At 43.0% G+C, this 26,655-nt stretch overlaps 1 protein-coding gene across 3 annotated transcripts in view; it reads right to left on the bottom strand.

Annotated features, from left to right (window-relative positions):
* Window positions 1–10,656: 10,656 nt before the first annotated feature.
* itga7 (integrin, alpha 7) overlaps window positions 10,657–26,655 on the bottom strand; it is a 36,418-nt gene continuing 20,419 nt past the window's right edge. For 2 of the 3 annotated variants that reach the window (XM_034198348.1, XM_034198349.1), the window contains exons 7-25: window positions 25,960–26,156; window positions 25,594–25,682; window positions 23,904–24,031; window positions 23,553–23,648; window positions 23,348–23,409; window positions 22,919–23,088; window positions 22,420–22,569; window positions 21,642–21,757; window positions 20,836–21,022; window positions 20,666–20,740; window positions 20,294–20,373; window positions 20,054–20,131; window positions 19,644–19,746; window positions 19,327–19,542; window positions 17,509–17,625; window positions 17,300–17,413; window positions 14,078–14,176; window positions 13,790–13,915; window positions 10,657–12,333 (exon numbers count right to left, since the gene is read on the bottom strand). In XM_034198348.1, the coding sequence (XP_034054239.1) occupies window positions 12,178–12,333; window positions 13,790–13,915; window positions 14,078–14,176; window positions 17,300–17,413; window positions 17,509–17,625; window positions 19,327–19,542; window positions 19,644–19,746; window positions 20,054–20,131; window positions 20,294–20,373; window positions 20,666–20,740; window positions 20,836–21,022; window positions 21,642–21,757; window positions 22,420–22,569; window positions 22,919–23,088; window positions 23,348–23,409; window positions 23,553–23,648; window positions 23,904–24,031; window positions 25,594–25,682; window positions 25,960–26,156 (2,359 nt within the window). In that variant the 3' untranslated portion in view covers window positions 10,657–12,177. Of the gene's footprint in view, window positions 12,334–13,129; window positions 13,290–13,789; window positions 13,916–14,077; window positions 14,177–17,299; window positions 17,414–17,508; window positions 17,626–19,326; window positions 19,543–19,643; window positions 19,747–20,053; window positions 20,132–20,293; window positions 20,374–20,665; window positions 20,741–20,835; window positions 21,023–21,641; window positions 21,758–22,419; window positions 22,570–22,918; window positions 23,089–23,347; window positions 23,410–23,552; window positions 23,649–23,903; window positions 24,032–25,593; window positions 25,683–25,959; window positions 26,157–26,655 lie in introns of all 3 variants that reach the window. The other variant, XM_034198350.1, reaches the window with a different exon arrangement.

Below are 26,655 nucleotides of genomic sequence, written 5' to 3'. Positions count from 1 at the left end.
CTTGAGAAGGTCTAACACCTACTGGTTCAGCCTTATGTTGCTGCTGGTATTTTAGAAACCATGTATTACCAGTTCAATCAGGAGAGACGTGATGTATGGAATACATATTTATTATCGGTCAGATTATATAAATGAAACATAATGATGACAGTTTATAACAAGTGAATGAAATGGTGTTTTGGCGATTAGGCCCAGGTTTTGTAGGATATCAATCGGGAAGGGAAGAACCGTTTCCGATGAACCCCCCTGGGTCTAGACACTGGTGGTGGTGATAAGTGGTTAGGTCCGGTTGGAAAGGGAGAAGGTTAAGCTTGGCCCTGAGTTGAAAGCAGGAGGCGAAGGGGTGGAGGAGGGTTGCGGGTTGACACCTGGAAGACAGCTGATAGGAAAGGGGAGAGCATATATAGAGGGATTAACAGGTGCGATAATTAGGCTTGTAAAATGGAGGGGAGTGATAGGTTAGCTGAGGAGTGGCGCTCCCTGTCATTTAGTGCAGGGAGCGAGTATTGCCATGACGTGCAATACGGAGTGATAGGTCTTCCTGTCTGAACTTGCGCTAAGCTTCATTTCAATCAGGAGAGACGTGATGTATGGAATACATATTTATTATCGGTCACATTATATACATGAAACATAATGATGACAGTTTATAACAAGTGAATGAAATGGTGTTTTGGCGATTAGGCCCAGGTTTTGTAGGATATCAATCGGGAAGGGAAGAACCGTTTCCGATGAACCCCCAAAAGAATGAAGTATGAAGTACTGAACGTGAAGAATCTTACCTTGTGGGATGCAGTGGAAATCTATGGATGGAAATGAGAGGTTAATACATGTGAGAATTTAAACATCTGATGCCTCCCGGGCATCCTTCCTCGACATACAGGGCTTCCCGGACGTACGGGGCTTCCCGGACGTACGGGGCATCCCGGACGTACGGGGCGTCCCGGATGTACGGGGCATCCTGGACGTACGGGGCATCCCGGACGCACCGAGCGACCCGACGTGCGGGGCACCCGGAACGTGCAGGGCTTCCCGAACGTGCGGGGCAACCTGACTTTAGCAGGGACACATTATACGGACCGGAGGTTAACGACCCAGACATACGGGGCTTCTCGGACGTACGGGGCGTCCCGGACATACGGGGCATCCCGGACATACGGGGCATACAGGGCGTCCAGGACGTACAGGGCGTCCCGGACGTACGGGGCATCCTGGGCATACAGGGCATCCTGGACATACAGGGCGTCCCGGACGTACGGGGCATCCCGGGCGAACGGGGCATCCCGGACGCACCGGGCGACCCGACGTGCGGGGCGCCCGGAACGTGCAGGGCGCCCGGAACGTGCAGGGCTTCCCGAACGTGCGGGGCAACCTGCCTTAGCAGGGACACATTTATACAGACCCGAAGGTTTTACAACCTGGGCAAATACGGGGTTAGATATGCAGGAATAAACATGAGCCGCGGGGCGACATACGTGCTGACATGCTAGGAACCACCACCAGTTATATGCATACGTACCAATTTTAAGGTTGGAGAGACCTTTGGATAGCCAGCACGGCATTGAGGTCAGGGCGAATGTAGGATGAGAAAGCGGAGGAGGACCACCGTCCGAGTTGTTGCAGGGATGAGGATGAGATACCTTGATTAGCAGCGGAAATAGCTGCGCCTATTCTAAAGGAATGCCCCGTGTATAGAAGGGGTGATAACCCGGATTTAATGAGGACTTGTTTTAAATAGATATTGAACTGTCGTTGAGTTAAAGGAAAATTCCCTGAGATAAGGAATAATGGTGAGAGAGGATTAGAGGTAGGTCTAAGCTGTAGGAATTTGATCATGGATTTATAAGGGCAGAACTGGGAGTCGATGCGGGCGGCGATGACGGAGCAGACGCCGCCGCATTTGGAGTGTTTAAGATATAAGCTAAAGTGGCTAGCGTGAAAGGATATGTCAGAAAAGCTGACGTCTCGATTGGAATCGAATGTAAGGGAAGCTGTGGTAAATTCACCTGGTCTGAGAAAGGCATAAAAAGCTAGGAGAAATAGAGCATCGAGTAGCGCATCGATATAAGGGGAGAATAACCCACTTCTAAGTTTGGAGAGCATGAGGCGTAAAGTGGAGAGTGTAATAGGGGCGTCTCCGGTCTAAGACGGGGGGAAAAGTTTTAATGAGACCTTTGAGGATGAGTTTGACTGACTGGTTTGCGAACAGGCTGGGAAAGCCGGGATCGGAACAGCGAACGTTAAACTGCACTCCTGCTAAGAGGCCCCGGATGTATTGGGGTTTGAGGTGGCGATCAGTGGCGCAGTAGCACATGAAGGCACACACGTTGGAGATGAGAACAGGTTTAAGTGTGATGCTTACGGAAAAGCAAAACATCGCGAACGTTCTCCAAGCGAAATCATATGTTTTGAGGGTGGACGCGGCTAAGCCCTTCCTCATAAAAAACCTGGCTGATTCGAGGTGCCTTTCTAGGGGGCTTCTATTTAGGAGAGAGAGAGGAGATGCAGGGGAAGAATCCTGACGGGTTGAGGGCTGGCTCCTGGGCAGAGGTTCCGGAACGTCTGGAATTGGAAGCGAGAGAGGGAATCAGCCACTGAGTTAAGGTGGCCGGGAACGTGACGAGCGGAGATGAGGAAGTTGTGGGTGGAAGACCACGTGATGCTTCTCATGAACGGCATGATGTTACGGCACGGGGAGCGTGCATTGTTAATAATCCCGACCACTGATTGGTTGTCACAGAGTACTGAGATCCGCTTCCGGGGCCAGAGGTGACCCCACACGTGGCAGACGACAGCGATCGGAAAGATCTCATGCAGAGCGGAGGAAGAGGCATGGCTGGAAAATGACGGAGGCCACGAGCCTGCGAACCACTCTCCCTGAAAAAAAAACCCCAAAACCCACGGATGGGGCAGCGTCCGTGAAGAATCTCATGGAGTCGGAGGAGTACACGAGGTCGTCGTAGAAGAAGGTGACGCCATTCCAGTGTGCGAGCAGGAGGGACCAAAACCGTAGGTCTGAGCGGCAGCCTTCATCTAGAAAGACGTGGTCATGGAGGTTTTCTGCAGCCGACGCTGTATCCAGGAGCCGGGAGATAAAAGAGCGCCCCTGAGGGATGATACGCATGGCGAAATTGAGGTACCCCGAGCAGGGAGAGCAGCTGCTGCTTGGTGATAACTTGTTGCTCGCAGAAGGCTTTTGAGATGTCGCGAATGCGCTGCAGTTTGTCCGTGGGGAGAGACGCTTCCATGTCTACGGAGTCGAGTGTAATGCCCAGAAACTCCAGGCGTGTGTTGGGACCTAGCGTTTTCTCTTCTGAGAGGGGAACGCCTAACTCCTGAAAGCATGTTTTGAGTTTTGCTAGAGAGTCGCCTGAGTTGTCCCGAGGGGGATCTATGAGGAGGAAATCGTCCAATAAGTGAAGAACGGAGGGGATTCTGACGATGTTCAGGAGGATCCAGCAGAGGGCTTCGGAAAAATAATTAAAGATACAAGGGCTACTTCTGGACCCGAAGGTTAGACGGACAGCGAAGTAGAATTTGGACTCCCACCTGATACCGAACATGTGCCACTGAGATGGGTGAATGGGAATGATTTTGAATGCGTCGGTGATATCTGCTTTGGAGAGCCACGCTCCTTGCCCTGCGAATTTGATGAGCTTGATGGCATTATCGACTGAAGCGTAGTGAAGTGAAAAATAAGGCTATTGGCTATTGATGCTGCAGAACGGCCCAGCGCGAGGAGCGGACAGATCGAAAATGAGCCTTTTCTTCTCGGAGTATTTGCGTGTAGCGACCCCTATTGGGCTTGTCCGGACCACTGGGAACGGCGAGGAATGGAAAGGACCGATTAAATATCCTTTGTTGAGCTCCTTTTTAATGAGCTGAGAGACTATAGTGGGTTCTTTGGCGGCTGACTGCAGGTTTTTTGCCACTAGAGTCACTGAGGGGGGAGAGAGAACCCCTACCCTGAACCCTTGAGAGAGCCCTGACAACAGATAATCAACGAACACGGGATTTGGGTGAGTCGAAAGTGCAGCTGCTAAGTGTGTGGTGTTAATGGGAGTCAAGGGGTGATGTTTTAAGAGGTTTTTCCACCACGTTGATTCTGGCACGGGAAAGGGAGCCGGCGCCTGGGGCAACTGACCTCGGGTGGGCCTCCCTGCAAGTACTGCAAATATGGAGAAAAGTACAATAGGGGTAAGAACATACGTTCTCATTAAAAGCACCGCAAATCTTATTGTCCCTTTGCTTAATCACCTGACGGTTTGTTTTAATGTTCCCAGAATACTGCGTGGGGAAAAATGCTAGACCCGGAGAGAGGTACTGAAGGGCAGAGCGGAGAGGTGTGGCCCTGCGCTCCGCAGCTAACGCATGAGACGACTTGTTGCCCGCCGGTAGCCATAACGAGCAGCTCGGTATCCAGCAAGGACCAGTCCAGGCGGATGTTGCTATGAGCTAAGTGTAGCGCTGCTTTGCTAGAGAAGCTTTTGTGGTATTGATAGAACACTATTTCCCCGTATTTTATGTTAAGATCTCCGATCATGGCCAGATAAGCGTCTAACTCCACTCTCCTTCCAGGGTAAACTGTGCAGAGAACATCGCGGAAAATGCTAAAAGCTACCAGGAATTGCCCTATAGAAAGGTCTTTGAGGAGCCGGGGGTCTGCAGATTTAAATACCGCAGTAATGCTTCCTCCCGTGGCGATGGCTTTGTCGCACTCCGGGGAAGGCAGGATGAGGCTGACCAAATTAATGTCTTTCCCGTCGAGGATTTTTGCCCGGAGCCGTGAGGAGATGTTAGCGGCTTGGGGGATGTAGGGCCTACCTGAGAGAGGAACCGGGAGGGCGGAAGCCAGAGAGTAACGGCCCCTACACACGGCGGTGTGCGTTACCGCTTGGCGGTGGGCGTGTCTGAAGCTTGGGGATTTTTTACGAACAACGCGACCAACAACCAATCACATGAATGTCCCACCTCGGACATACAAAGCAAAGCATTCATGCTACATCCATGCTGGCTAAATATACTGTCTATGCTTGCTAGCTGTCCATTCAAACGAAGTACACTGGATATAAACTCCCCAAAAAGGCGAAAACCTACCAGTGTCACCCACTGTCTCTGCCACCTCCCCCCATGCCTGGCTCCTCCGGTTTGTATCCATGTATGTAAAGAGGGACTGGTCATATAGTACCGCCACGATCTTTTTCTCCTCCATTTTTTTACATATGGGAAATAACCAGAGGTGTGGACTCGAGTCACATGACTTGGACTCGAGTCAGACTCGAGTCACACATTTTATGACTTGAGACTCGACTTGACAACATCACAAAAGACTTGCGACTCGACTTGGACTTGAACACCAATGACTCGGGACTTGACTTGGACTTGAGCCTTCTGACTTGAGGTGACTTGATGTGACTTGATACTTTAATTCAGAGGTCTCCAACACGCCGATCGCGAGCTGCCGCTAGAAGAGAAGACTCCCGTCGGGGAAAGCAGAATCTTCAGCCGCTCCTACTCTTGCTGAGAATCCTTGCAGGCAGGGGCGGGTCTTTATTTAGCTGGGCCACCATGCGGCCAATCATATGCAAGGACACACTAGGTCATACCATTATGTGAAAGAAGGGTGGGGGGCACAGCATGTGTAGTGGTACAGGCCAGCTGCACAGAGCGACGGGGAGACTGGGAGCCGGATTTAAATGCAAGCGCGTCGGAAAAAGTCAAGAAATGAGTGAAAACCGAAAAAAGAAGCAGCATCTGGCTGCTTGTCAATGATATTGGAGAAAGCAAAGCTGAGTGCAGGATTTGTAAAATGAAAATAACCTTCAGAGCAGGGTTTTGTTTTGGTAACCACTCAGGATTTATTGTCAGAGGTGGGAGAAGTTCAGACAATTTAAAAAAAAGTTACAATCAGGGTTCCCGCGGGGGCTTAACAAGTCTTAAAAAGTCTTACATTTGATAATCAGAATTTAAGGCCTTAAAAAGGTCTTAAATATGATTCAGAAGGTCTTAAAAATTATCGGATTTGAAAGGTACTTCTGCGTTGCGATAGCGTCTAAATGTGTTTTGGGGAAAATGTCCGGGCTGCAATTAACCAGTACGGTAATAGCCTTTCAGTTCCCCCCAACAATTTGTATTGAATTAAATCAACATGGAACCAGTAATAACTAACTTTGTTTCCCCCGGCCCCTTATTGGAGAACACCCAGCTAGTAACCTATCAACCAAGCTTCAGCTCATGTAGCCTATCTTCGAATCTACTTACAAATAAATATGGGGAAGTGTAAGTTCAACCGTATTTGGTTGGAAAACATCTAATTTAGTGCTTGGTTGAAACCAGTGGAGGGAACGTGTTTGAAGCCCGCTGCACCTTTTGCAAAATAAATTAGTGTTTGTTTTGCTAATGTAGCGTTAGCTAGTGCAGCGTTAGCTAGTGCAGCAGCAGCTAATGTAGCGTTAGCTAGTGCAGCAGCAGCTCCCGCAACAACACAGGGGGACCTCCGGGCGAAGTTTGGGTCTACGTCAACCCTAAAAGCGGAGGTGCTGTAGACGCTAAATACCGTAGCTAAACACCAATCATACAACAGCAACGATGAAAGATTGTAGCCAAGGCAGCAGAGCTCTGAATATAGCTCTTGTCACTCTCTCTCACACACACACACACACACACACACACACACACACACACACACCACACACACACACACACACACACACACACACACACACACACTAGGGCTGCTCGATTATGGCAATAATCAAGATTATGTTGGTCAATAATTAATATCACGATTATTAAATATGATTATTCATTGACTTTGAAAACATCCATTTATTGAACTTTAAAACAAATAATAATTTGAACAGTATCTTTTTAACTGTTGATTACCCTGAACGTATAATTCCACTGAAAAACCAATACAAAAATTAATTAAATAAATGATACATTACTAAAAAATTAATTAGATCAAATATATTGTAGTGCACTGTCACAACCTAGCAAAGCAAATTAATCGTTTTTTCCGATTATGTTGTTTTCGTAATTGTGGCAGGCCAAAATCGTAATTGCGATTAAAATATGATTAATTGCACAGCCCTAACACACACATACACACTTTTTGTCTAACACGCTAACACAGTTCTGTACTGTTATGCTGTTGTGTTCAGTCATTGTTCTTATGTTGAACATGAATACATTTACTTTGTAAGTGATTATGGGACGTATTTCTTCTTTATATACATTTTCCTTCATACTTTATTGCCGTGAAATAGGTCTTAAATTCTATTCAAAGTGGTCTTAAAAAGGTGTTAAAAAGTTTTAAATTTGAGTTGGCGAAACCTGCAGGAACCCTGTACAATAAAAAGTCCTGCATTCAAAATATTACAAGTAAAAGTACAAAAGTATTAGCATCAAAATATAGTTAAAGTACCACCTGCAGAGGGATCTAGATGCAGATGTTCTCTTCCCCATAGAGACTGCCTGGCTGCACATTATCCCTTGCATAAAGATAGATCGTGGGTCCCTTATAACATGTTGTACACAGTGGAAATAAACATTCTGGTTACCTCAATATCAGGGATCTTATACATTAAACTTCTTCTGAATCAAACCGTCACGGTAGCCTTACCTTACTGATCCCTCTTAAATTAGAAAAACACACGTTACTTTACCAGCAGAGAGAAAATTGATTATTAAATTATTAATGTGACTAATAAAGAGCAATTTGATTATTAAGTATTATTCTGTTGATCGATGTCATTACATTTGGTGAAAAACACATAATGACTTGTTTATGACTCGTTTTGTCAAAGTTTAGGACTTGGACTTGAACTTGACCATCCTGACTTGAGACTTGACTTGGACTTGCAAAACAATGACTTGAGACTTGACTCGGACTTGAGCGCAAAGACTTGAGACTTGACTCGGACTTGCAAAACAATGACTTGGTCCCACCTCTGGAAATAACTGCGGTCTGGCTCTCCCAACATACACGCGGTTTGATTGGCTAGCGCTTGTAATGTCAGATTTGCATACGCAGGATTTGATTGGCTGACGCCTCCGTCGAGGCGGCAAAAGTAGAACATTGCTCTACTTTTGCAGCGAGCACCGCGAGAGAAGCTACGCTTTGCTCCCACAATGCAGTTCGGCGAATCGTGATGTCACCCCATTCAAAGTGAATGGGCAGAAGCGTTGAAGCGGCAACGCACGCCGCCGTGTGTAGGCTCCGTTAGTGCAGGTGTCAGTACCAGATATGTTCGGGCTACCAGATCTGTTGTCATATCCGTCATATACTCACCTCCCTCTGCTCCCAGCGCTCTGCTGCCACACACCGGCCGTCTGCGGAACTGCAGCCGGAGGAACTCGGGACAGCTTGTTATGTGTGGGGTGCTATGGTGGGGTCCCATGTACTTGTGCACATAAATAATGTTTCTAATTATTTACAATTAAAAAATATATATATTCTGCGTTACTTTAGCCAACACTTTTATAAGGCCACTAGATTAAATAATTACGAAATGTGTAGATAGAATACATATATTTCAGGTTGTTATTTTGTCATTATGTTTAATGTTTTATTTACCTTTTAGTATTTTTATATAGTATCTGAACTTTGGAGAGGAGTTGGGAGACACACGACACATCAAATCACATCTACAGATCAAGGCGAAGCGAATGGAAGTACTCCCATACTCCTAGCGTGAAAATGTTTGTGAAAACGTGTGCAAAGTCTCCGAAAATCCTAAAAATAAGCTCATATTTGAATTCATCATAAAAAAACACATCATTCAGTAAAAACAAGGCCCCACTGATCATCTACTCTCTGAGACGATTCCAGGGATGTCTGGCTTGAGTTTCGACCACCAGGGAAAGTGGACAAAAGTGCCCGAGATCAGCCTCTTAATTTACCCAGGGCTTAGTGCTTGGATTTGGGCATGAAAATTCAGGAAACTCCCCTGAGTATTTTATTAAATATCTGAACTTTGGAGAGGAGTTGGCACATCAAATCACACGACACATCAAATCACATCTACAGATCAAGACGAAGCTAGTGGAAGTATGTTCATAGCGTGTGAAAATGTTTGTGAAAAACGTGTGCAAAGTCTCCGAAAACGGAGCAGTGGCTGTGAAGCTAGCTTTGCGGCTAGCGGTTAGTTGTTATTGTTTGAAGTTGTTGCTATGGAAACAACATGACGGAGAAAAAATTAATATCTTCTACATATAATAACGGACAAAGTAAAGAATGAAGTGTAGGCTATGCCTGTTTGAAGTTGTTGCTAAGGAAACAACATGACGGAGAAAAAGTATAATCTTCTACATATAATAACGGACAAAGTAAAGAATGAAGTGTCGGCTATGTTTAAATGTTCGGAATTTGACCGTGATGGCCCTCTTGAGTTGCCGTAAAATATGACAAATATGACGGATGCGACGGAAATACACCCGAACATATCTGGTAGCCCGAACATATCTGGTACTGACACAGGGAGCGAGTATTGCCATGACGTGCAATACGGAGTGATAGGTCTACCTGTCTGAATTTGCGCTAAGCTTAATTTGAATTATCAAACAGGAAATTAGCCGAGGATTCAAAACTCTGTCAGTCTGCCTCGAGTTGACCTGTTATTTTATAACCCAGAGCACAGTCTGAGCTCCTGGCCTGTGATATATCCTGAAGATGTTTTTTATTATAACATCAAATAACCACTCTGTATCTTTATACCTGATATTGATTCGCTTTAATAACACACACACAACATTTATAAAATTGTATTCCGCAGAATCAAAAGAGTATTTTTCATAAAAAACATGTTGCTTTTTTTTAACATTGAGAATAGTTCATATTGACTCATTAATATCTCATTACGCGGTGATGGGCAAGATTACCATGGAAATAAGGAACAGAATAATGCACATTCATATCTGGTCTATTGCTTATATTGTCTTGAAATTTTTTGTTTCCATCGTGTAAAAGTCAACATTTACATACTATCAGTATTCATTTATTTTGGCTATCACACAGTATATCTTTTTTTTAATAATAAATAGCACAGAGACCAGAGTTTTTTGTTTTTCAGACGTTTGCCTCCCTCCAGTGTTCTCTGAGTGAACTGCAGGCTGACCAGTAACCTCTCACTGATGTGGGTGAATTAGATTAGATTAGATGTATTGTCTCCAGGGGGAAATTCCTTTTCACAGCACTGTACGCAGTATACATGAAATATATAAATAACAAACAATGACACCGACAACAACAGATGGTGACACACATGGCAGTTACATTTAGCGAGGCCTGTTATTAATGGCAGAAATGGCTGCCGGAACCAAGCTTTTTCCAAAGCGAGCTCTTTTATGTCTGAGTGTTCTGTACCTGCGTCCGGATGGCAGTGGGGCGAGGTACTGATGAGTGGATGTGTGATGTCCAGTTCTATTGTGAATGCGATGCGTGAGATGGCCCTGTTGTTAAGTATTGTGAGGTTGAGTGTGGGGAGTCCAATTATCCTGGCAGCAGTGTTGGTGATGTGTGTGAGTTTTGTCCAGTTGGTGACAGTGAACATATTGAAAAAGCAGGCGGAGCAGTACATGAGGATGGGTTGATAATGCTTTGATACAGTACAATGCAAGGTGTGAGAATAACAAAGCAATATCAGATGGGTTTATTTTGTTTCTTTTTATTTTATTTACAATGTTAAACAGTGCAGCCAAACATAAAATAAATAAAACACTTTGTCATGACCAAAAATAGGGAAGGGGGGGGGGGGGCAGAACAGCATCAGGAGCTTCATGCAGCTAATACAAGATTGTCCAGCAATACCTTCAAAAACAAGCTGACTCTTCATGCTTTACAGCCACTTCATCGACCCAAATTAGATCCAAAGAAAGTTCGTCTTGCTCCTTGCCAACATGTCCTGCTCTTCTTGAAATATTCTTTCCTCTCTCCATGTTGGTTAAATGTTAGAGGGACTTTTTTATTATCCAGAGGTGTCAGCCACTTTTACAACAAGGCACTTGTCCGCAGTTAGAAATGTCAGTACTGAAATGAATGTACCATCTTACTCCGGCTGCTGTGACTGTAGTACAGTACCAGGAACAACGCAACAAGCAGGTTAATATAATCCAGCTAGGCAGTTTTATAACTATTTTATACAAAGGTTATCATGTCTTCTGGTGAAATGTTTTCACATTTCAGTCCAAATATAAATGGAAGTTGTTGAAAACCTTATAATAATAGAGTATCTCATTCACTCTTACATTATAGGCTGTAATTTGAGACCACGTTTTCACACATAATCATTTTATAAACTGGCTTATGAATTTAAATGCTTACACTGTAAATGTTCAGGCCATATTTTAAATATTGCTCTGCTTTCATTACATACATGTTTATAGGCTGTTATAGGTTGTATTGTTCTTATTCAAGTTCACTCAGGCAGTAACCTATTGATGTACAGTACATTTGACTGACATATAAACAAAAACTATAATGACGTAAAAATGCATTTCGTTTCCTTGAATGAAACCCAGACACATTCAGTGTTCTGCAACATAAAACTTCACTGATATCTTACATACTGACATGTTTACAATGTCCACCAGTGCTAAACAAAATCCCCAAAAATCATTTATATAAAAAAGAAGCATTTTTTTCCATTGCCCATATTAGTCGTCAGTCTTACAGTAGTTAAGGCAAAAAGTAGTCTTCGTCACGGGCAGTGTCTTCTTCATCAACAATGTCCAGTGTGTCTGTATGCATCTAATATTATACCGTATGTTTGTGCATTCATGCATGTCTTTGAGTTGTGATTTTCTGTCCTCATTTTGTCCTCAGGAAAACAGTGAAGTTCATGTGTCCTTCTTTCTGAAGGCTGTTAGTATTTGGAGCTGCTAGACTGGTTCTGATACTGTTGTTGGCCTGCAGTAGTAACTGTTGCACACTGATATAGATGCACAGATTAAATAGACTATGCAAGGCCAGCCATCAGTGGGCTACAGAGAGTATAGATCCAGTCGCAGTGCAACAGGCCATAAGTATGCAAGTACTGACACAGTACAGAGTGCACAAGATGTCACGATCTCAGTCTATGTTCACCATTTTTAGTCCGTTAGTTCCAATGCAAAGACAGAATGAGTGCCACACATGGTGATTTGAATTAATGCAGTCAGTCAGTGCTTCAAAGCGAGTTATGAGGTCCGGTCGCTCCAGTGCGTGGCCCATTCCTTTTTATGGACAACTCCTGACTTCTCAGTCTGGAACTGTGGCCGGTCTTCGCGAGGAATCTTCACCGCGTGGTACTGAGGCAACTTGTCTTTGTAGTGGGCCCGCTGGAAGAAGCCACACTGTGGGCAGAGGAAAGAGGAAAACAGGGAGGAGTGCAGATAGAGGAAGACAGGGAGGGAGAGACAGAGAGACAGGACGGAAGGAAAAGACAAATTAAGTCATATATAGTTATTGCAAATTCCACACAAATTGCATGCATTTGTTTGCAATTATTTCATTTGTTTAACTTCAAATGTCATGCACGAGGCGTATAACATGTAATTAGTTAAAGACTATTAGACTATTAAAGTCTTGTAGTTAATCTCAAACAGATAAAAGTGATTATCTGCTGAACTTGCGCAGTTAAAGTGACATTTTAATAAAAAGGCACCCAAAGCACATCAACATGCTCCACATTTCAAATTCAGCATCATCCTTTAGTGTCCGTGACTAACACCCGAACACGCTGCCATCAAGAAGAAGTGCCCACATTCCTGTGACAAAAACACCTGAAGATGTCAAGTGAACTTTAACACCTGACAATAATCACTTTTATGATATGTCACACAGGAGTGTTAATATACTGTATTAAAAAGCGCATTACAAGCACATCACAAAATTAGAAGTCTCCATAGACCGGTGTAGCTAGTTAATCTGCCAGGTCAACAGCAGAGGCACGACACACAGCACAGCAGGCATCTGAAAAGCCCTGACAGAGAGATGGATGGATGGTGTTCATAGGCACCAAACAATGCTAAACAATAAGAGTTTTGGTTTGATTTAATTGTGCCAATGTGTGTCAATATTTCACACTGAAATGAACACCACCAGCCACACCAAAGTGCACAACACAGCCATTGTGTGTGAATGTTTTACCGCTTGGAGGAGGAGGGGAGAGCAGGCCAAAGTGAAATATATCTTTATATTATAGTTCTGACGCCTGCTTCTCCGCCTCCGAGGGTTGGACCCCCAAGTGGGCGCGGTAGTACTCCGTGTCATAGTGCCGGCGCCGCTCACTGCGCTTGAAGAAGCCACACTGGGCAACAGATCACCAAAGGGAAAGTAAAACCGATGAGAAACAATGGGAAATGAAAGAGGAAGGGGATTTGAGTCCCAGATTGAAGTGAGAAGACACAAACAAAAAGAGATGACACACAGAGGACAAACAAAAGAGGAAAGAAACAGATGAGAGTGAGCTGGAAGTAATAAAATGATTAGGACAGAACAAAGCTGGTAGAAATAATTGGACTACCATGGAAATAAATGAGGAAAAAGACAAAGGAAGGGACAGTGGAGTGACCGGGGTGCAGTCAATCAAACTATAAAGGCCTCTTATGTATATGCTGAATGTGAATGTAATCAAGAGTGTGTGTGTGTGTGTGTGTGTGTGTGTGTGTGTGTGTGTGTGTGTGTGTGTGTGTGTGTGTGTGTGTGTGTGTGTGTGTGTGTGTGTGTGTGTGTGTGTGTGTGTGTGTGTGTGTGTGTGTGTGTGTGTGTGTGTGTGTGTGTGTGTGTGTGTGTGTGTGTGTGTGTTACCTTCCACAGTATGCAGACTAACAGAGTCAGCAGCAGGATGCCTGCCAGGACAGCTATGAGTATGATCCACCAGGGGATCCAGTACTGATCAGCAAGACCCGGCTCAGGGTAGATCATTACTGGAACCTGGAGAGGAAGGAAAAATGTAATTGTTTATATGCAGAATTGAAAGAAAAATAGTATATATACTACACCTCAGGCCTCAGTTCACATATATTTGTTATGATAATAGATTAAGAACGTTTAAATAAAATAAAGATAAATGCTTTATGAACTGATGCTAAGTACCTGTGCAGAAGCATCCTTGAGGACCAGGTGTTTGATGCTGGACTTCACAGTGATGTTGGCTCTGACCAGCAGTTCCAAAGCACTGACTGCCGAAAAATCCTGACAGACAGGATGAATAATACAATTTACAGGTTATATCACATCATATTAAAGGGGACCTATCATGCAAAATGCACTTTTGTACGTCTTTTATACATGAATATGTGTCCCCGGTGTTCCAGGGAACTCACCAAGTGTCAGAAAACACAACCCTCTCTCTTTTCCTCCATACCCAAATCTCTAAAGACGGGGCTGCAACGGATCTGATACAGACTGATCCAGATTTGAACACTGTCCTGATGTCTGGACGGTGGCGCTACGGCTATTGGGCCAACTCTCCACCTATCAGGGGAATGTGGGGTTGGGCCACGGCCAGCCATTGCTGCTCGAAAGCGCTGGAGACGCTGTAGTAGGAGACCAGGGACAGTTGCAACACGGGTCGGTTGTAACACCTTTAATATCTCCAATCACAAACAAGCTAGAGTGATGACACTCACTCTGCACATGCGCAGTTAGATGGTAAGATCGCTGAGAAAAAAAGGATCCACGTTTGAATTTCTCGCGTAAGATATCAGCAAAAGTGTGTTTCTGAGGTAAAATATTAACCAAAATGATATGATGTATTTTTTGGATACTGTCTTGAGTTCAAATGTCTAGGAATCCAAACTAGTATTATTAGAATCACTGTTTTGTAAGCTACAAATATAACTAGCTAAATATGGGTCAAGCTAGCAATCAGGCAGGTTCACAGGGGGTGGAAGCAAGACTGGTGGTCCTGGGACGGTTGTAACATGGCACATTTACAATGATGGCTCATTTGATCAATTGTTCATTCAAGCATACAGTTGTATTGTTGATTGGTGTGCATTGTCCCTGTAAAAATAAACAGAATAAAATACTGTACAGTAGGCCTAAAGTGTGTGTGTGTGTGTTTACAGTGTGCCAAATGTCAGAAAGAGGAAGACAGACAGGGGAGTGCCACTTGCTCTGCTGCAGAGGGCCTCAAATGAAGTTGAGAAGGGAAGTGGCAAAGTCCCTGGATATATGCCATGTCACCCTGTACCGGTTCCATACAAAGAGGCTGAGGTTGGAGAGTCAGGGATCACAAACACCCCCAAGAGTAGGCTACTGGACACTAAAGAAGGTGTTCTCAACAGAGCAGGAGATGCTTTTGAGAGACTACCTGATGGAGGCAGCTGATTTATATTATGGTCTCAGCTCAAAGGAGGTAGGTCTACATAATTAAGGTAGAATAGGCTATCTATACTGAACAAAAGAAAAGTAAGTGATCAAATATATTGAGGCCGATAGTGAACAGACAAGTGAAATATTTTCTCCTCCATGTTCATCCGTCCACATCCAAAAGCTGGACCAAGGAAGCTGACCACAAAGGGGAGAAAAACAAGAGAAACCGCTGTCCTCACAGACACTCCTATAAAAAATCTACTCAAGGCTGAGAAAAAAAGATCTAATGCAAAGAAGTCTAAAGCGAAGACAAAAATCAATTTCTGCAACAAAAACAAAAAAAACAACAAGAAGGAGAAGATGCAGGACTCATCTGATGAAGATGAGGCCCAATACTGCATTGTGTGCCTGGAGAGCTACTCCAGGTCCAAGGAGATCTGGCTGCAGTGTTGCTCCTGTAAAGCCTGGGCACACAAGGACTGCACAGATGGAAGTGCCTTTTACACCTGCCACAACTGTGAATTTGATTAATTCTGGTGTTCTGTTTTAAGTTCTGTTCATTGTTTGATGGAGGATGTGTGAAACCCCATTACAATCTTGTTGCCTTAGAATTTGACAGCTTTCCCTATTTTTTGTCATGTAGTGTGAAAAAAGATAACCGTTATTAACATGTTACAACCGTGCCTGGCATGTGCTACAACTGTCCCTGTACACAAGGACAGTTGTAACAGTTGAGTTTTTAAAAAAAAATACATTTTCCAACCTGTACTTATTTCATAAAAACATCTTTAATACATTCTTTCAGTAGCTGACATATTGATAATGTATAATATAGCAAAATGGCTATCCTATTGTAAATGTTTTTTTACGTATTGGGGTAAGCCCAAAAAGTGTTGCAACTGTCCCTGGTCTCCCCTACATAATCCAGGCCTGTAAGTGGCGCTGTAGTCTGCCACAAAAGCAGCGAAGAAGACATCCCGCGCATGGTTGCCCTTCTGTTTATTCTCCGCTGTGGCTCTTTTTCTCCCTCCCAAAGGCAAGCGTTTGCTCCCGCTGCTGTAATTCAATGCAATCCTTCCCCGTCGAGGCAAGCACTGTAATTCTCTCCGGTTAGTCCACCAGCAGATGACAAACACCCACTTCTCCGCCTCTTCCAAGGAACGAGGGACCGTGTGACAGAGTTTCAGCCGGTCAAGATGTCCTTTAAAGTTTAAATCTTCCGGACAAAATTAGAAAAGTGCCGGTCAAAGGTCTTCTTTGTTATTTATTGAGCTTTAAAACAAATGAATAACGACTCTATATAATAATATAATAACACACGGAGGACGGAGATCTATTTTGCTCCCCCTCTTCTGACTTGATCAGAGCACGCTCCCCTCTCCTGCAGGGGGGCGTGGTCAGCTGCAGCTCACAGAATCAGCCCCTTGCAAAAACAGGGCTCGAGAACAGCAAATAGAGCGAAATGAGGCATGGCTAAAATGCATATCTGTTTGGTATTTTGAAAACAGAAACGTATAAATATACCTTAAGGCAAGGATGCCTTCATATGAAAGTGGAAACGCTGTTGTTTTATAACTTAGTCTTTCAGTTTAAACCATCATTGATATACAGTATAATAACGTTGGCTAAAACTTTAGAAATAAGACCCATTTTAAGTAAGTAATACAGTCTGCGGCGACATCTTGATTTATTTGGCGATAAGCTAAAGACTAAACAAGAAAACTGCCATGTTGACTGTATATTTCTTGTCACAATATCATCTGAATATGTATCGGCAGCTGCCAGTTTCTCAGTGGTTGAAGCTGACAGCTGTCTTCACAGTTTTCCTACTGCCTTCACATCAAAGCTCTTGTTAATCATCCTGTAAATGCACTTGCTGCAGTCATCATTCATTCGCTTCACATGTGAGTGCCGGCAGCAGTTGCAAACAGCTGGACTGAAGCTAAGATGGAGAGTAATGTGCAGTGAGATGCAGATGTAAAGAGGACAGGTTTTTACCTCTATAAAGCTGCTGTTCCACAGTCTGGCATGGATCTTGAGGACAGCCTGACCAGAGAAGCTGTGGAGGGGACACTGCAGCAGGACACAGCGAGCGGACCCCAAGAGACAGTCCTGGAGAAAGTGGTGACAGTTTAGCACTGTAGGATTTATTTTTTCAAATTAACTGGTGACAGGTGTAGGCAGCAATATTTTCCTTTCCCTCTTACCAGTTTGAGCGACTTGCGTCTCTCCGAGGCTGCCACAGCTGGCGTGGTTCGTCTCACGCTGCCTTTTGTCGTCATTGGACCTTCCTCCTCTGGGTGGGAGCGGCGCGTTCGCCCAGCCTGGTGGAAGTGACACATACATACAAGCAGAGATTAATCAGCCTCCTTTGATTAGTCATGTTTGACATTAAACATGACATTGACACGATGTACTGTATGTAACACAGGAGGAAAATGTTTCAGCCATGACAACGACACATTAGTTTATATGCAGTTGCATCCACAAAATATGGTATGTATACAGTATATTTTGTAAGGAAAGGATTGTTTTTGTCATTGTTAGAGTTTATTGAAGGATAAAAGTGTTTTCATAAACTGTGTTTTCATAATGTATTCTCATTGCTGTGTTACAAGGAGTGTTAATGGAGGAACAAAGAAGAGTCTGTTTAAAATGGCACACATACACACACACACAGATTCACATGACTGACAGTCACAAGATCCACACTAACAAATAAGGCGTTGGTCAAGACCACATGATTGTCTCATGTTACTGTTTGTTGAAATAAAAAGACTGCACTGAGAGAGTTGGTGAGAGTTGGTTCTCCTAGCTGAGAGTTGATTCTCCTAGCTGAGAGTTGGTTCTCCTAGCTGAGAGTTGATTCTCCTAGCTGAGAGTTGATTCTCCTAGCTGAGAGTTGGTTCTCCTAGCTGAGAGTTGATTCTCCTAGCTGAGAGTTGGTTCTCCTAGCTGAGAGTTGGTTCTCCTAGCTGAGAGTTGGCTCTCCTAGCTGAGAGTGGATTCTCCTAGCTGAGAGTTGGTTCTCCTAGCTGAGAGTTGGTTCTCCTAGCTGAGAGTTGATTCTCCTAGCTGAGAGTTGATTCTCCTAGCTGAGAGTTGGTTCTCCTAGCTGAGAGTTGGCTCTCCTAGCTGAGAGTTGGTTCTCCTAGCTGAGAGTTGATTCTCCTAGCTGAGAGTTGATTCTCCTAGCTGAGAGTTGGTTCTCCTAGCTGAGAGTTGATTCTCCTAGCTGAGAGTTGGTTCTCCTAGCTGAGAGTTGGCTCTCCTAGCTGAGAGTGGATTCTCCTAGCTGAGAGTTGGTTCTCCTAGCTGAGAGTGGATTCTCCTAGCTGAGAGTTGGTTCTCCTAGCTGAGAGTTGGCTCTCCTAGCTGAGAGTGGATTCTCCTAGCTGAGAGTTGGTTCTCCTAGCTGAGAGTGGATTCTCCTAGCTGAGAGTTGGTTCTCCTAGCTGAGAGTTGGCTCTCCTAGCTGAGAGTTGGTTCTCCTAGCTGAGAGTTGATTCTCCTAGCTGAGAGTTGGTTCTCCTAGCTGAGAGTTGGCTCTCCTAGCTGAGAGTGGATTCTCCTAGCTGAGAGTTGGTTCTCCTAGCTGAGGGCCGATTCTCCTAGCTGAGAGTTGGTTAAGGAGTTGACATGACATGTCACTCGCTGATTCTCCTTGCAGCAAGTAAACTTGAAACTCGAGTACTGTTATCTTTGTTCACTGGGTTTTGGTATATTTGAACCGAGCTGGGGTTTACCCTTACAAAGTAATAGAGATACCCCACAGTCATCTACCACATCAACACATTTTCAGCACAAATTCTTGAATTCACCAAGTCAGAAACACCAGAATGTGGACCAAATAAATAGTTTTTCTATTGTATGGTATTGTTTTATTAATGGCATAAAACTAACAATAATACACATTTAAAAGCCAAAATAAAACAATCGACTGCACCTTCTGTGGCCATTAAGTGGATTGGTGGTGTCGTATAGATTTCCTTGCACATTAGTCAAATAAACTGTGCTCTGCTTACCCTTATATTAACAGCCTGTTGGAGTCCTGCAGGTGAAGAAATGGGTAGCTTCAGAGGATTTAAGGCCCCCGTTGAGGTGCACTGTGTTTCTGGGTGACCCTCAAACTTCATGCTTGCGGGATACAGGAGCCATTTCTGATTAGCCAGCTCGTAAGGCCACATGATGTTGAGGAAGGCCGAACCAAGCGTCTGCAGAGCTTGTCCGGTATTAATCACCTGATGTAAAAAATATATAAAAGAGATTATATTAGGATGTGGGACTTCTTTCAGCATTGATGCCTATCAAAATAACACACGCACACACACTAGTTCCTCACCACAAACTCAAAATCCACAGGGCTGCCGATGTCCTCCAGACTGGCCATGGCACTCTCTCCCCTCACTGTCCCGCTGAAGAACAGCTGGTGAGGACGAGCAAGCCTACCGTAAAACACATTCACATCAAGGGGTCAGACAGCTGCACACATTCACAAAGCTGCATAAAGCATACATGCATTGCACCGAAAACCTCAGTTAACATTTCTGATGAGATCTGAACGATTCTAAAAGATACAAGCTAAATGTTGTGGAATGTGATGCACACAATATATAGAATATACCAGTGTAAACATCACATAACGTCTATAAAAAGTTGTAAAAGGCTGATTCATAATAACATAACTTTAGCAAAACGTATAATAGCAACCTTTCCTAGCCTCATACAGTAAAAGAAAAAGGTTTCACTCACCCACTGACAGACAGAGGGAGCTCTATCACAACTCTAGCAAAAGCTGTGACTGGTACCAGATCGGGTTGCTCACTGATACTGAGGACAAAACAACAAAACACTGTCATCAAAGGGTTATTTGGCCTGAACAAGGCAAATATTAGCACTTACAGTATATAGAGCTCGATGCGCTTGATGTCGTGAAAATACATACATACTGTATACATCATGTTTTCAAGAGAAACATTTTAGAGGACTTACGTTGTCAAAGCGAGATCTGCTGTCAACTCAGTGGTCTCAATTGTAATGTTTGATGTGCTCAAGTTGATGGAGAATTTAAGCTGAAATAGCAACAAATGAAATATAAATGATATGTGACAATAACAACACATAATTTCTCTGCTGAAATTATACAAATCTGAAAATATATGAAATTATCTAAAAACATAATACTGTATATATTTTTCCACCACAAGTTACATATTTTTTTCCTGATTTCTCCCCATTTCCCCAAAGTTTTTGCACTTTAGTTTTTATTACACATTGGTAATTTGGAGTTGAATGGGTTAGAGACAGGTGACAACAAGAAGCAAAGGGCTACGTGTCTGAATTCACACTGTTTTGTTTTCGTACCTTAGTGTCGCGTTTCACAGGGTTTCCGAGGTCACATTCGACTTGGGAGCCATTCTGGTTTGCCTGGCATCTAATCTAGAGACAGATAGCATATCAAAAAAATACTATCATTAAAAACAGATATCCAAACATACTTGGTAAAAAAAGATTGTTCTTAATAGAGCAGATACCTGTGGTGGGATCCTTGAGCCGGCGTAAGACAAAGTGTTAGGGAGGGAGATGAGCAGCTGAGCGGCGTGGGCGTCGTCTCCGTCCTCCTCGGGGTGCTCAGGGTCAGAGGGCGTGTTGGTGACAGTGATCTCCAGCACCACCAGCCGATGGTCCGACAGCGAGAACACCTGCACTTCATCGTCATCTCTACATGAGGAGAGAGGGGAAAACACAATGAAAAAACAACATCATTGCACTTTGAAGTAATCCAACATGATTGTCTCCTTTATGAGTTGGATAAAAAAGATATGCACCACCTTATAATAAGTCAAACCTTTGAGCATATCATTCGTTTAATTCCTATTTTCAAGACTCTCTTCACGAGCACTTTTTACATTTAAAGCTAGTTTTAAAAAATATATCTGTTTGAAAGTGATTTAAAATGACGGTATGATAACCTTTCAAAGGGACATAGCACCCTTTAAGTGTCTTAAAGGATTGAAATTGAAATAATAGGGCTTAGTATAAAGCCAACCATATAAATTGATAAATCCTTTAAAGATAACGTTCCTTAATATTATCCTGTACCAAAAGATAAATAAAAAAAACATGACATTTAGAATCCAGTGAACGCCAGGATAACATCCATTATACGGTAAGATAAGATCTGAGTATTGAAAGGCATCGAGCAAATGTTTCTGGTTGATGCTCGTTCAACATCAAAACAATTGTACACACATTATAAAAACAGACACACATGAACGTTTGTGTTGGTGTCCCTAGGCAACAGTGTAGCCAACACAGAGTGGGCTGAGCAGACACTTACTTTGGCAGCGGGGTGAAGAGGTCGGAGGTCAGGGGTCTTGTTCCAAACTGGTAGCTCAGCTTCAGGTTGCTCTGGCAGATCTTGTCGCTGCCGCATCCTTCTCGCAGGAAGTTCACCTTCAGACGGTAAAAGAGGAAGACGTGAAGTAGTTTTTTAAAATCTCAAAACACAATCTTCGTCTACTGTCAGCTTTTTAAAACAAGATTACATTTTTGTAGAATGGTAAATACTGAAATGGTGCATTATACAAAACATTTTGATTGCATTTAAAGCTGAACATGGAGCCAATAATACATACACAAAGTGTATTTAATTTATTTTGATTTCCAAATCTTGGATAGAACAAGACACTTAAAGTTGTTACCTTTAACTTTAAGAAACAAAGTAAGTGGTTGAGAAGAAATTGTATTTTTGTCAATGTTAACCGCTTGCAGCCCTAGTTGCATTACACATTTTAATCATAATGCATAACATCTCTATTAAGCAGAAATATAAGAAATTAAGGAGAAAAACGAAAACAAATGAAGCAATACATGTCTTAGACAAACGTTTAATTCTACATGTTTATCAATGTTAATGTTCTAAACATAAATTGTCAGCTAGGTTTGTTTGTATGTAATATTTGAGACTTTAATAAGCCATGACAAGTTTGAATTACATAAGAATTAAACCGTTGATAGGAAGTTTTTCATTTCTGTATAATCTAATCTACATGCAAGTGTGGCCCATTAAAATGAATCAAGACAGTAAAATACTTGAGCTTTCTTTTGTTACAGACCTCAGAGTGCAGCGTATTGGACGGGGAAACACTCAGAACAGGCGCCAGCTTCTCCAGCTTCTTGGCACCCGAATGTCTGCGGGGGGGCACAGACTTGATCTCGTGGGTTATCGCCAATGAGATGGGGCGCAGTTTATCAAGGATGTTATCCTGCATGGACAGAGATTTGAACCAAATATAACAAAAACATTTGGTCAAAGAGTTTGTTTATGGTGTGAAAGAGTGGAGATATAGCAATTTAACTTTATAGTAAAAATATTGAATGTAAATTAAATTCAGTACAAATGGTAGAATGTTAAAAACATGCAATATACTTTTACCATTTGTATTAAGTTATTATTATGTTTCCACCACTTTTGAATGCAAAAACGAAGATCAAAAACCACCTGCTATTGTTAACAAATAACTCAAACTAAGTACAAATCCCTTATTCCACTACCACAACAGCTGTGGTTGATGAATTGTATCTGGACAACACAAACAGATCTAAGTTACTGACATGGAGCTGGAAGGTAGCGGTGGTGCACACAGGGTGTCGCTGCCGATGGAGCTCCACCTCTTCTGTCTGAGTATACTCCGGCTCCAGGGAACTGCGTCCCAGGAAGTTAACACGGTGTGGGAGGCCCAACTTCCTGCGCTCGGTGTCAGCTTCAAAGTGCACCACCAGGGCTGGATGGGAGTAAAAAACAACAAGAGAGAAGGAAAAAATGTCAGGACACACACATAGAGCTGTTAAAGAGCCCACCAGGGACAACACATAGATGAAGCCCCATCAGAGGGAATACAGTATTACACAGCTGTGATTTTTATCAAAATAAAGTCTAATGTTACTCCACAGATAAGGTTGCTTTTCACTGTAAATAGAAATGACTTCCGTCCCACTTAAGTGACGAACAAAAATGGTCTTGGAAAGCGAGGAGTGACTTACTTATGTGCGGGGAGTAGTGTTCTGGGTGGGCTGTGAAGGTGAAGCAGGCCTTGACCTCCACGCTAAAAAAGGCAGACAGTGGAAAGCGTAAATATGTATATCTGTCATACAGTAGTTTAACCACTACATATGATTGAGATGATCCATTAAATCATAGAGAAAAACGTAATTGAAAAGAAGAATGCGTCCCAATATAAGCGCTTACCAGGCTCCCTCTCGGCCCTTGCAGTTATGCTGCTCCAGATCAATGTACTGAGGGTCGATAGATACTTCTCGGAGCACATGGATGACTGGGCGAGACCTTGGGATAGATAAAAAACACAAGAGTGTGTCAGGTAGAACACATTATAACTTAATTGTGGTTTCATTGTGAAGAAAACTGCAAGTAAACATGCAAGATTTATGATAGAGCTTTTATTTTGTGTGCTTCTTGAGTGTCTGCTTTGATTTGGAATTGATCAGATGTATCAACAATAGGATATTTAACATTGAGCTTTTATATTTCAAATGCATACCAAGTAAAGTATCTTGTTCTGTTTTTCTAAATAAATCTCACCTGAAGAGAACCACTGAGTCATTAAGAGAGCCCACGGCTATATCTGGGTAGTGGTTACTGTCAATATCCAAACCCCCTGAGATGGAGTATCCAAATCGTCTCACATCAAAGTCACGACCATCGAGCACCTGATGGTACAAAAACAAAAATCATTCATCATAGTTGAAGATTTAAAAACTAATAAATAAACCATGTACATCACATAATGATGGAAAATTGGTACTGTCCCTCTTGTATTCACTTATTCTAAATGTATACTGACAGTGGCGGCCGGCCCATAGGGGCGCTAGGGGCGCCGCCCCACCTCTTCCCACATACAAAAAAATATTATATTTTTAATGAACAAGGTAAATATCATACAATTGGTATCAGTAAAATGTATAATCTACAATAAAATCTCGTTTAAAATTGTGTTACGATGTCTAAAGTTACTGATAAGTCACATGTTTCCTGCCTGGCCTTGCCCGTGGCATTAGTTTATCATTACCGGGCGCCGTGCAAGGAGCCCCCGAGCCAAACAGCAGCAACCAGCATGTTGCAAAAGTCTCAATAGTAAACTGTGCCGCCGAAACATAATTTCAGCCAATCAGCGCCGTCAAATATTTTGGTCACGAGGGCGCTCACATTGGTGACCAAGGTGACGCAGTAGTTGGATGAGAATGGCTTCGTGTGCAGGTGGAGTCGCCGGACCTCGGTCCGCACCCAATTCCGTGCAAGAGCTACTCTCCAATCCTTTCGAAAGGAGAAGTTTGGGAGATAAATTGATACTTAAAGACCTTGGACCGGACCAACCCGATTTGTATATATCGCAGCAAGCTCGTGAAAAAGACAAAACGTATCAACGAGGCTTCTCACGTAGCTGGTACACCAGAAAGGCATGGCTAGCTGGATGCAAACAGGTAAATGCTGTCTTTTGTTTCCCATGCTTGCTCTTCAAACAGCCGGGGACAGATACGATCTGTTCAGAAACTAGACAAAAGTTAAACAAGTACAAACCACAGACTGTCTGTGTCATGGAGAATACAGTCACTGGTTTATTTATGTCTATATAGGCCGTTGTTGTGAGTGTGGACGGTCGGAGCATATATAACGTTAGCTTAGCCAAGCTCCATTTAGAAAACACGCATTTTAAAAGGGTTTTTCGCCTGCCGTCTGTCTGCAGACTTGTCAAAGCGTTAATTCATGGTTTTTACTAACCGGTATCAGTATGTTGTTAATTCGGCATCATTTTTAAACGTGTATTACAATTAAATCACGGTAAAATATGTTCATCTTGTTGTAGTTGTAGCCCCCTTGCCAGCGATTCTCTCTCTAGTTTAGCATACTCAGCCCGACTCAACCTGGTTGTTCCTGGCCCTAGAACCACGATTTTATGGGGCCAGAAAAACTGTGAATTAGGACCCGCTAGCCGGTACTAGGCCAAGTGGAAACGCAACCAAATACGGGCGCCGCACGGCTCGGCACGCTTAAAGCGAGCTCCGCGCTGCACTGGAAACGCGCCATTACATCACCAGAAGTCCTAATTTAAGGGGTCATTTCTCCCAAAAAAAATGTTTACTCACTATATCAACAGCCCCACCAAAAATATTTTCCTCCAGCCGCCACTGTATACTGCACTATTCCTTTTATATTCTTCATTTTATATTAACTTTCAATCTCTTGGTTCATTCCTAAACTGTCTAAAACTCACCTGAGCTGGCTTTGTTTCAATTCCAGCATCTGAGCCTCTGTAGATGAACACTTTGCCATCTCCATCAAACGGTGCCCCAACAGCAATATCTGAACAGATATGGAAATCATTGTTAAAAACAAACATTCATTTAGTTAGCTACAGTTTACAACTGAGTAGTTTAAAACCAACACAGTATTAAAAGTGGGAAAGAAGGGACACTTTCTTTTATTATATTATATGTGAAACTGAGTTAAAGTATAACCCACAGCAGTAACTTGTGCATGTTTTTTCTGACTTAAATTTCGTAGTTCTTTTTTAATATACATATTTAATGTCAAACTCTTACATACTTTATCAGTGTATGGGATTTTGGGTTGTTCTCACCTCCGTACCCGTCCTGGTCCAGATCACCGATGTTGCTGACTACAATTCCAAACATGGAGTCGTAGGTCCCGTTGAGACGGATGGGTCGGGAATGATCGTCCCAGTGACCGAAGGGGTTCAGGTACACGTACACAGCCCCTCCAATCTCTGCCTTACGGTCAAAGAAGTTAGGAGCTCCAACAATCAGGTCTGTCCAGCTAGGAACAGGAACAGAGAGTCAGAAGATGTCTTTTAATTCAAGTTCTTAGAAGCCAAGAAAACCTCTTATCCAAAACCAAAAGTACTATTTGAAGGTACTTGTACTTTACATGTATATCTAATTTCTTGCAACTTTATACTTCTGCTCCACCACATTTACAAGTGCAAATGTTGTACTTTCCTCCCCACTACATTTATTTCACAGCTGTATGGTTGCTTGTTACATTTAGATTAAGATTTTACAGTACATATAAAAAATGTGCAATAACCTTTAAAATATGATGAATTGTCATATTTTCAACTACTTAAAATGTGATAAAGTTTTTGAATTAGCTTTACCTCAACCATACAGTAAAGTACTGTAATATAAATTAATCCATGATTCTTCCAAAATGTTGAACTTAAAGGGGCCATTGTTTCTAATTAGTATTTTTGAGGTAAATCAGCTGAAAATATTTGTATTTGAAAAATAAAAATGACAGGAAAACTTCTTCAACA

This window comes from Gymnodraco acuticeps, unplaced genomic scaffold, assembly GCF_902827175.1.
Source record: "Gymnodraco acuticeps unplaced genomic scaffold, fGymAcu1.1, whole genome shotgun sequence".
Taxonomy (NCBI): domain Eukaryota; kingdom Metazoa; phylum Chordata; class Actinopteri; order Perciformes; family Bathydraconidae; genus Gymnodraco; species Gymnodraco acuticeps.
This window is presented reverse-complemented; position numbering and strand designations above follow the sequence as displayed.